General features: G+C 37.6%; 1 protein-coding gene across 4 annotated transcripts in view; it reads left to right on the plus strand.

Moving 5' to 3' along the window:
- Positions 1 to 11,652, plus strand: part of ORC3 (origin recognition complex subunit 3) — a 67,317-nt gene that overhangs the window by 25,261 nt on the left and 30,404 nt on the right. For all 4 annotated transcript variants that reach the window (XM_066254240.1, XM_066254241.1, XM_066254242.1 and 1 more), the window contains one exon: positions 10,805 to 10,921. In XM_066254240.1, coding sequence (XP_066110337.1) covers positions 10,805 to 10,921 — 117 coding nt within the window. The remainder of the gene's footprint in view (positions 1 to 10,804; positions 10,922 to 11,652) is intronic.

An 11,652-nucleotide genomic window follows, 5' to 3' on the forward strand; every position in this document is an offset into this window, starting at 1 on the left:
ATTAGTATTTAGAAGTACACAGAATACATGCTCTCTAGGAACTGAGATTTTATTCAAAATTTGAAAACAATATGTTTATCAGCAAAACTCACATAACACCAGGGCTTAACTTTAAGCTCATCTTAAATTTTATTACAATTTTCTGATAACTTTTTCCTTAAAAAGGCATGAAGAATATAAAAATAAATGTGACACGCTTTTCTAATTATCCATCATTAAGAGACCTGTTAAATAAAATGAAGGTACAGCACATTTATTCAATAAAAAGAATAGCTTTTTGGGAGGGGGTATAGTTGACATACAACATTACAATGGAGAATGGCTTTTATTAAACATTATTTCTAATGCAGAATCCACACTGGGCCATAATATAAAAATCACTTCTAGATTGAGTTTAGTAATTATTTTAATAGTCTCTGCAATCGAGCAGTAGAGGAAGTCCTCAAACCCTAATGCAGGTCATTTTGGTGGAGAGGAAATTTAAGAACCACTGGAAAAGGATGTGTGCATGCTTACTAAAGTCTTTTAAGATTAGATAGATAAGCTCTCTGATTGAGTGAGCTAGCTGCCAAGTGCATTTCCTGCTAGAACTTTCTGTCAAGAGTATATTATCAGAAGCCAGGAATAGATTTTTAAAGAGTACCTTTAACCATTGAGGTAGCAAAGGGAGAGAATGTCTAGGCTGGTCTGTTGTAGAAATAGCTTGGCACTTATTTCTGCTTTTCAGTAAACTTTTCTGTATTTGTTAAGCGTTTCTACTGTGCTTGTTGTTGCACTTACCAGCGTATTTGTCATCTTTGCCGTATTTATTTTAGAATTTTATAGTTCGTCATTTAAAGGCATATTTTTTGAGACTTAATTAGTGAGAAATATGAAGGAGCACAAAGATTTTTACCCTTACCCTGAAAAAGTTCTCTACAGGCTACCTGCTGAATTCAAAGGACAGAAGTTGTCTGAGAAAATAAATTAATGTCTTGATTTTTCTAGTGTAGAGTGCAAGTATCTGTGAATATTTTCTTATATTAATACTTTTTTCTTTTTATAATTTTGTTTTAAAACACAAAACTAAATTTTTATGTGTTCTACCACAATTTAAAATACTGGAAAAATCTTTTATAATATGATACTGCACAATATAAGGAGCAATCCTTATCTCGATTTCAGAAATTTTGCATTTGAACTCTAGCTACTCAACAGCCATGTATACTTATGAAAATCACTTAGCCTATTTAAGCTTCTATTTCCTTAGCTTTAAAATAAAATAATAATTTCTAGTATGATTTTCTTATAGGTTTAATGATAAAATCTGCTCAGCAATTGACTTTGAGTAAAAAGCAAATATAATTAAGACTTTAAATGTAAATTATATTGTTTTTCACTAATAAAGTTATCAAGATGAGAACATAGTTTGATATATATTCTGTTTTATGTATATATAATATATAAAATATTCTATTAGTTATGTAGATTATATAATAATATAGACATGCCTACTATTAGAGTTTATTATTTTGTCTCTGGTTTCCACATTCAGATTTCTAAGACAGACCTCAAAGTATATTCCAGAGAAATGTATACTCTTTATTTCTACACTGGTTGTGCCCTAAAAATATACTTTCTTCTCTATTCTGATTAATTAAACCAGTGGTTCTCAAATCAAAATTACTTGGGGGACTTGGTAAAACAGATTTCTGGGCTCCATCTCCTGAGTTTCTGATTTTGTAGTGCTGCATACCTAGCAGGGTTCCAGGTAATGCTGATACTGCTGGTCTAGAGACTATTCATTTAGAACCACTGATTGACTCTCTCAAAGGAAATGTTATTTATCTTTTCCTTACCTCATATTTTGTGTGTGTGTGTGTTTTAGTGAGAGACAGAGAGAGGGACAGATAGGGACAGGCAGACAGGAAGGGAGAGAGATGAGAAGCATCAGTTCATTGCAGCACCTTAGTTTTTCATTGATTGCTTTCTTATATGTGCCTTGACCAGGTAACAGGCTCCAACTGAACCAGTACCCCCTTGCTAAAGCCAGCAACTTTGGGCTCAAGCCAGCAGCCATGGGGTCATGTCTGTGGTCCCATGTTCAAGCCAGCGACCCTGTGCTCAAGCTGGTGAGCCCATACTCAAGTTGGATGAGTCCACACTCAAGCCAGTGACCTCGGGGTTTTTTGAACCCGGCCCTCTGCATCCCTAGCCGGTGCTTTATCTACTGTACCACTGCCTGGTCAGGCTCTTTACCTTATTTTCTTAAACATAGAACTAATCTGTGAAATCCCAATCTAAACAAATAATTTATTTTAATTATTCTCTGACTAGACTCAAGATGTTAAAAAAAAACCTTCAACTCCCTTAAAATTATGGACCTTTAGTTTAATAAACACTGCCTTAAAACTATATGCCAACCTTTTATTTTTTTAAACTTAGGGACTGGGCTTTTTTTTAAGAGTGTTTTTTAGGCCCTGGCTAGTTGGTTTGGTGGTAGAGCATCGGGCTGGCCCAGGTTCGATTCCTGGTCAGGGTACACAGGAGAAGCAACCGTCTGCTTCCCCAACCTTTCCCTTCCCTCTTCCCCTTCTCTTTCTCTATGTCTTTCTCTTCTCCTCCCACAGCCATGGCTCAATTGATTTGAGTGCATTGGTCCTGGCCCTGAGAATGGCTCCGTGGAGCCTCTGCCTCAGGAGCTAAAAATAGCTCAGTTGTGAGGATCAGCCCAAACAGGTCGCTGGGTGGATACTGGTTGGGGCACATGCAGGAGTCTTATCTCCCCTCCTCTCACTTAAATTTAAAAAAAAAAGTGTGTACTTTATTTATTATTTTTAAAATTTTTTTATTGATGATAGAGAGAAGGAAAGAAGCATCAACTTGTTGTTCCACTTGTTCCATTTAGTTGTGCATTCACTGGTTGCTTCTTTTTTTTTTTTTTCTTTTTTTTTTTTTTTTTTTTTTACAGAGACAGAGATAGACAGGGACAGACAGACAGGAATGGAGAGAGATGAGAAGCATCAATCATCCGTTTCTCGTTGCGCGTTGTGACTTATTTGTTCATTGATTGCTTTCTCACATTGGCCTTGACCGTGGGCCTTCAGCAGACCAAGTAACCCCCTGCTGGAGCCAGCGACCTTGGGTCCAAGCTGGTGAGCTCTTTGCTCAAGCCAGATGAGCCCGCGCTCAAGCTGGCGCCCTTGGGGTCTCGAACCTGGGTCCTTCCGCATCCCAGTCCGACACTCTATCCACTGCGCCACCACCTGGTCAGGCACTGGTTGCTTCTTGTATGTGCTCTAACCAAAGTTCAAGCTGTGACCTTCATGTACCAAGACAGTGTTCTATCCACTGAACCACCCAGCCAGGGCTGAGAGTATACCTTAAAATTTTTTATTTTTTAGTGAAAGAGAGACAAGAAGGGAGAGAGATGAGAAGCATCAACTCAACTCATAGTTGCATCACTTTAGTTATTCATTAATTGCTTCTCATATGAGCCTTGACCTGAAGGTTCAAGCCAGAAACCTTTGGATCATGTCGATGATCCTGCACTCTAGCTGGTGACCCGATGCTCAAGCTGGTAAGCCTACGCTCAAGCCTGATGGGCCCATGCTTATGCTGGAGACTTTGGGATATCGAACCCGGGACCTCAGTGTCCCAGGTTGATTCTCTATCCACTGCGCCACCATCAGGCTAGAGAGTGTACTTCTAAATTTTAAAATTCAGCTGGCTAAACTATGTACATTTGTAGAAAATTCACTAGGAAGTTTAAACTAAGGTGAGATGTTAGAAGGCCATTTACAGCTGATGAAAGACTCAAGATTCTGTGCATTTTCTCATTTCTGAATAGTCTGTTCTTTGAACAATTGTATACTGCAGCTGGTTACAATGACCAAAAAGTGTACTCTGACAATTAAAAATCAAGTTCTGCTAAGTGTAAGCAGAGTAAGCTTACACAGTTTCATTAATTGAAACTTCTGATGACTCAATAGCTTTTAAACCCTTTAAAGAAGTTTAACCAAATCTTTAAAGTGTCCTTTGGCTCTAGTATGCTATGGTTTTATGTACTTGTTCATTTAACATATTAGTAAAAAAAAATTTTCTGGCTGGTTAAATCATTTAGATTCCTTACTAAAATTTTATTTTAATATGCATACTTTTAATTGAAGATATGTAAATTATTATGTTAGACAACTATAGGTTTTAGATCAGGGGTCAGGAATCTTTTTGGCTGAGAGAGCCATGAACGCCACATATTTTAAAATGTAATTCCGTGAGAGCCATACAACGACCCATGTACATTAAGCATTATCCAATAAAAATTTGGTGTTGTCCCAGAGGACAGCTGTGATTGGCTCCAGCCACCCGCAACCATGAGGATGAGCGGTAGAAAATGAATGGATTGTAATATATGAGAATGTTTTATATTTTTAACATTATTTTTTTATTAAAGATTTGTCTGCGAGCCATATGCAGCCATCAAAAGAGCCACGTCTGGCTCGCGAGCCATTGGTTCCCGACCCCTGTTTTAGATGAAATAGCAGGAGCAGTGACTGGGTATATTTTTACCATATTTTTGTCCCAGAGTATTGCTTTAGTAGTAAAGCTTTCTATATTTTTAAATTTAAATCTTTAATTTAGGAAACTATGTTTCATGAGAAATGAGCAGTCAAAAGAGCATAAAACAGAACTTTTAAATTCACTATAATTACAAAGTTACAATTTTTGTTATTGCTTGTGCCTGAAATTTTATGAAAATTGTGGCTTTGTCTTATTTGTATAATTATCATTATTATCTGATAATAAAATCACTAGGCCTTGAAATACTGAAAAGATGTTTAAAATAATGAAAAATTATTTTTTTTTTCTGTAAGCAAAAGTTTGAGGAAATGAAGGAATACGTACTAACAGTTTTTCCCAATTAGTAGTTTTTATGCATTGCCTTATTGTGAGTCACAGCCACCAAATAAGGCAGATGTTTTTACATTCCTTTGTATTGATGGGGGAGTCACAAAATGATTAAGTAACTTGCCTGTCTAAAGAGTCACAATTAGCAAATGGAAGATCTGCCACTAATATCCAGGCCTGATATCAAAGCCCACACACTTTCTCTGACACTTCATTGAAGAACTAGGATAAGCTGAAGAGAAGATGCATAAGGTTCTTTATTAGTGTTTGAGAAGTCTGAGATGGGGTTTTTAAATACTGTGGCAAGTTAATAGTGAGGATAATGTGTAGGAGGCTTGAAAAACCACTTGGTATTAGGCAGTTTCAGCCTTGTATTCAGATAGCCAGATACGCAGCACTCCATGCTGCTGCTCCAAGTAAAGAAAGGGAAACAAACCCCTTTTCCCCACCAAATATAAGGTCTACCGGAAAGTTCTGTCCATTTTTGGAATAAAACAAAATACAAATTTTCCTTACCGTCAATAAACTTTTATTAAATAATATAATTGCCTTTATTATTAATGATTTCTTGCCAGCGTGAGGGCAATTTGTATCAGGTCTACCAGAAAGTTCTGTCCAATTCTATCACAGCAAGTTTCAACACGTAAGCACATGTTTATTTGGTGCATGTGTGCCTCTCTATTTTTATCACGTAATGTATACATACTGACATAGCAAATTAACTAAAACAAAGATGATTCACATTAGTCCTATGTGTGAAGCAATAGTGTACCCATGGCTACTGATAAAGTTCTTTTACGCCACTTTAATTTTTACAAATTTCAACAAGGAAGAAATGCTACAGAAGCATGTAGAAATTTTTTGCAAGTGTTTGGTGAAGGTACAGTTTCTGATAGGACATGCAGAAGATGGTTCGAAAAATTCGAAACAGGTGATTTCGACCTTTCTGATAAGCCACATTCTGGGCGACCATCTTTGATCGATGACGATGTTGTTAAGACCATGTTGGAGCAAGATCCTTTTCTGACGACATCGGAGATCACAGAAAGGCTTAATTTAGCTCAGCAAACCATTTTGGACTATATTTGGAAGATAGGATTGGTGTGGAAATATTCAAGGTGGGTGCCACATGAATTAAGTCAGAAGAATTTGGATGATCGAGTGGTCATATGCACATCTCTGCTTGCTCGGAACAAAATCGAGCCCTTCTTGAACCGGATGATAACTGGGGATGAAAAGTGGATTACCTACGAAAACATCGTAAGGAAAAGGGCATATTGTGAACCCGGAAAACCTAGCCCTTCCACCTCTAAACCAAATTTGACTCTGAATAAGAGAATGTTGTGTATATGATGGGACATTCGAGGACCAATACATTATGAGCTTTTAAAACCAAACGAAAAGCTCAATTTGGAGAAGTATTGTCAGCAACTGGATAATTTAAAGACAGCAGTCCAAGAAAAGAGGCCAGTGATATTCAATAGGAAGAACATCATACTGCATCATGATAATGCCAGGCCACATGCTGCTTTGGGGACTCGTCAAAAAATTGCAGAACTAGGCTGGGAAATTCTGTCCATCCACCATATTCCCTGGACTTAGCACCCTCCGACTATCACTTGTTTTTGTCCTTACAAAATTTTTTGAAGGGCAAAAAATTCAAAAATGAAGAAGATATCAAACAAGCACTGGTTCATTTTTTCGCATCAAAAGATAAAACATTTTTCAAAAATGTGATATACAAATTGCCCTCACGCTGGCAATAAATCATTAACAATAATGGCAATTATATTATTTAATAAAGTTTATTGACGGTAAGAAAAATTTGTATTTTGTTTTATTCCAAAAACGGACAGAACTTTCCGGTAGACCGTATAGTGTTGTTATTAGAAAGATAACCCGTTTTACAAGTGAAGTACTGCAACCAAGAGAAAGGAGGTGAAATAGCTGAAGTCACAGAGCGAGTTAATCGTAGAACAAGGACTTCTTTTCACCATTTAGTATGCTTATCATGGTGCTGAGTACAGGGGTAGGCAAATCAGACAGAAACCCCTGCCTTCATGGAGCTTACATGCTATCAAGTTTAATAGGTAAAATATCAGTGATAATTGCTAAGAGGAAGATAGTACAGGAGAGAAAGGGATAGGAAATTCAGTGTGTATTAGAGTAGGATTGAGATATTAAATAAGGGCCTCACTAAGAAGGTACATGTTCAAGTAAGAACCTAAAGGAAGTTTCAGAGCTTGCAGTGCAGAAACCGGGAGGATAACAAATCCAAGCAGAGTGACAGGACGTGGAAAGGACCTGAGGTTGGGTGTGTCTGGCATGTTTGAGGAAAAGTAAGAAGGCTGTTATTTTTTCCCTTTCTTTTTCTTACAGCAGAGAAATATTCCTCCTCCCATATTTATATCAAAGATAAATAATGACCAAGAGGTCTTTATCTTTCAAGAACAGAAGAAAGCGTATCTTTTTGGGAAATAATGAATAGTCCTGGGCCAGTGGTCGGCAAATTCATTAGTCAACAGAGCCAAATATCAACAGTACAATGATTGAAATTTCTTTTGAGAGCCAAATTTTTTAATCTTAAACTATATAGGTAGGTACATTCCTTATTGAGGTAGCGCCCACTCGTGGTATTTTGTGGAAGAGCCACACTCGGGGCCTAAGAGCCACAGTTTGCCGACCAACGGCTAGGCAAAGTGTGTTGCTGTTGAAAAGAATCATTCTAAATACAGTTGTGAAGTAAAACAGTGGCAGCTGTGGCTAGTGTGCAGAAAAGATGCTGGAGGAGAAATTTAATGAAGAGAACAGGATTATTAATTACCTCAATAGGCTCTGCATGTTCATAGTGTGATGCTGCTGTAATAAGTAGGAAATTTTCTCAAAAATCAAAGCCTTTTACAGGTTTGAGTTTATAAAAGTGTTCATAAAGTGTATTAGGAATTGTTGGCCTAGATGGGTAAAAGCATTTGCAGATGTATACTTCAGTAAGACAAAAAACTTAGAGAACAGATTACATGGAAAAAAAAAATGAAGTTAATAATTTGAGATATTTTTTCTGCCGCTGACAACACAGATATAAGTAACAGTGGAATCTTATGTGGTGTTTAAGTTCTAAAGTCAGCACATAAGGCAAAGATATGGAATGGTTAAAATTACTCTCGAAATTCCTTTTAAAGGCATAACAGGTATTTTCTTATTAAGTCCAACAATGCCAATTTTACTTCCAGTGTTGGAACCAGAAATCTATTTCTTCAGTCAAGCATCAGATGAAATATAGTCTGTCACGTTATATGAAAAAAACAAACATTTTTTTAAAGGCTAGAATTCCACTCAACCACACAGTGAGAAGTATGATGGGACTAAAACCACTTGGGAGAAAAACAGGTTCACATCTCTCATCTCACACTTCAGGGCACAGTTCCTGGAGTGTGTAACACTGCCCAGTGTGTAAAGTATTTTTCTCTCTCCTCATCAGAGTAAATTCAGGGAAGATGTTACTCAGTTCTACTGTATCCCTCAGTATTTGTACATATAGTTTCTCCACGGAGTAGAAGTGATGGATGGTGCAAGTAGCAGAAAGTATGATTATTGTTCAATAATAGGTCCCTTTTTCTCCAGAATGTTCCCTTGTTTAAAAGCTATTTAACACTCATCAAAGGAAGCAATTACTGGCTTTATGCAACCTTTCTGTTATAGCTTACAACAGCAATTTGCAACCTTTTTCATCTCATGGCACACATAAACTAATTACTAAAATTCTGTGACAAAAAATATATTTCTGCTTATCTGACAAAAAAAAATAGGTGTAATTTTGATTTATTCACACTGTACAGCTATTGTGTTGGTTGTTGTAATTTTTTTATTTGACAACCTAAGGAAAAGAGATCAGTGTCCCTGACTAAATAGTCAGGTATTACATGTTTTAAAATTTTTTTGCGGAAAACTGGTTGAAAATTGCTGACTTACAGTAACCGTAGAATTACAGTATGCTCTCCCAGTGAGGATTCCAGGACTGTTTGTGCTGATGTAGTGGCGTACTGATGATAGGAAACCTAGAACCAGTGAGCTCAAATACTGGCAGGAAAAACATTTGATATTAAAAGCTTTTCTCTGATTTGCCCTAAGCTTTCAGGTAACGACCCATAGATTGCTGAACAAGGAATTGATTTCTAAATGATTTAGAGTTTAGGAAAATATCTCAATTTGTTGCTTTTTATGGATTAAATTTGTTTGAATTTTTTGATAACTGAGGTGTTATTTTCTGCATGGTTGACTGCAAAAGTTAATGGGTAACTGCAAGATATTGCTGCAAAAAAACCAGCCTGGTAGTTAAAAGTCCTTTACTTAGAAGAGAAAAAAAGAATTGAAGACCATGCCTGTTGGGAAAACTGCTGTTAGCCTTGCTTGCTTGTACATTGCATGATTAGTGTGTGAGCACGTGGTCTAGCTATGTGTGCATAGCCTATGTAGGCTACAGGTACTTTGACTCAGCGTGGATTGTGGATCACTTGCCTACCACTTTGGGGGGACATTTTGCTATTCGTTTGCCTGCTGCTGTGAGAAGAGGTTTTCCCTGCCTGTCTGCTCATCTGCTGTTGGGAGACTGGAATATGGGAATGGCCCAATGCTTTCCAGCTTCGCTGTTCCTTTTCTGTCTGCCTGAATCCAACGGGAACCTACGTGGCCTCGGCCACCAGTATCACAGTGCCACACATTATAATCCTCTTAAGAAAACATTGTAGAAGTAAGCAGTTATGAAAATATTTGAGGCCTGAAAAGTGATTGCTAGGATGCAGTGTTTTAAAATTATTTCTGAACTATTTCATAAGGTTCTAGAAAACAGTGCTCCTTCCCCTCAACCCCTTTTCCCCCAAAAAACACCTTTTGAAATTGATTTATAAAGCTTGTCTTTTCATAGGTTTCTGTAGAATTGGTAAAGTGAATAAAAACTACATATTGGAGAGTCTCAACAAAAGCCAGAATAACCTATGGTGTTTCTTCTACAGTGTTTTTGTCCCTTTCAAACACAACTCTAGCAATTCCTTAAGAAAAGCAGGCAGCCCTGGCTGGTTTGCTTAGTGGTAGAGCTTCAGCCTGGGATGTGGATGTCTCGGGTTCAATTTCCGTTCAGGACACACAGGAGAAGTAACCATCTGCTTTTCCACCTCTCCCCCTCTCGCTTCTCTCTCTCTCTCTCTCCTTCTCTTCCTTTCTCCTCCCCTCCTGCAACCATGGCTTAATTAGAGTAAGTTGGCCCAGGGCACTGAAGATGGCTTTTGTGGTCTCCACCTCAGGTGCTAAAAAATGGCTTTTGTTGCAATGGAGCAAGGGCCACAGCTGGGCTGAGCATCGCCCCCTAGTGGGCTTGCTGGGTGGATCCTCGTAAGGTTACATGTGGAAGTCTGTCTCTGCCTCCCCTCCTCTCACTAAATAAAAGAAATTTTAAAAAGTAAAAAAATAAAAATTAAAAAAAGACTTCATAAATGGAGCCTCAGCAACTGTTATTTACATTGGTCCTAGTCATCCCCTCACCCTTCTGATGCCAGGGAGGTGGAGCGTAATGGCCCACTCTGCTGTGGCTCACACCAGGTGACTGCCGCAGGCGGGCAGCCATCAAGGTGCTCCTTTGCCCACCGGTATATTAGGGCTCCAGTTATTGTGGCAGTTCTGAAAATAGGAGAAAAGTAAATTACAGTATTAATTTTGGTGTGTGTAAAATACCAGACTTGATACTAAATCAAAAATATCCAGCCTTTATCATGGATTTTGTGTGCATTATAAATTTAAGAATTAAGGAGGATAATTTATAATTCTGAATCATTTCTTGTCAGTTTTTCAGGAGTTTTATATTTCCATGTAGATTTATTCCATTTTTTAGATTACTGACTTATATATGTATTCTGTGATTTTTTAGGAGGAAGCACAGTCATTACTAGAAAATCTACATGTTTACCATACAAATTACTTTCTGGTTTTGAAATGTCTTCATCAGTTCACTTCTTCTCTTCCCAAGTATCCATTGGGTCGACAGGTAAGCAAAATTTCCTCTTTTGGAATCTATAAAGTCAGACTATTGGTAGTTTCCTGCGTTGATTTTGGTAGCATTCCACCATCAGAATTTGAAATGGATTCCAATCTTGCAGTGAGTGCACAATCTAAATCCACTGCAGCCGCTCATGCTACTGGTAATTGCAACAGTATATTTTGTTCTGATGGCCACAACTAGAAACAACCACATGAATCCCAGTAGAGTTGCTTTCCTTACAATGTATTTGTGATAAGGCATTTTGACTTTCTCTCTTTAACGCTTTTTATCCCTTAAACTCAGAGCTGATCTTCCACTGTGGTGAAATGGAAAAATTCTCTGAGAATGCTTAATGGTTAACCTTGCATTGTACCACAAACTAAAAGGGAAGCAGTACTTCTGCTTCTTACAAAATTATACTCTGCTGGCCTTTGTGCCATATACCATTTGTAGAGTGTGTTAATGGAAGAATTTTGTATTCTTAAGTCTTTGCATCCTTAACTCAAAGGTTTAAAGAATAAATATGTAAAAATGACTTGTTTATAAGATGATTTCTGCCATTAAGCTTTCTTTGTAATAATCACATTATTATTTTTATGATTTTTTTATTTTATTTTAAGTGAGAGCAGGGGAGATAGTGAGACAGACTCCTGCATGTACCCCAGCCAGGTTCTACCCAGTAACCCCCATCTGGGGCTGATGCTCAAATCAGCTGAGCTATCCTCAGTTCTCAGGGC

The sequence above is a fragment of the Saccopteryx bilineata genome, chromosome 1 (genome assembly GCF_036850765.1).
Source record: "Saccopteryx bilineata isolate mSacBil1 chromosome 1, mSacBil1_pri_phased_curated, whole genome shotgun sequence".
Classification (NCBI taxonomy): domain Eukaryota; kingdom Metazoa; phylum Chordata; class Mammalia; order Chiroptera; family Emballonuridae; genus Saccopteryx; species Saccopteryx bilineata.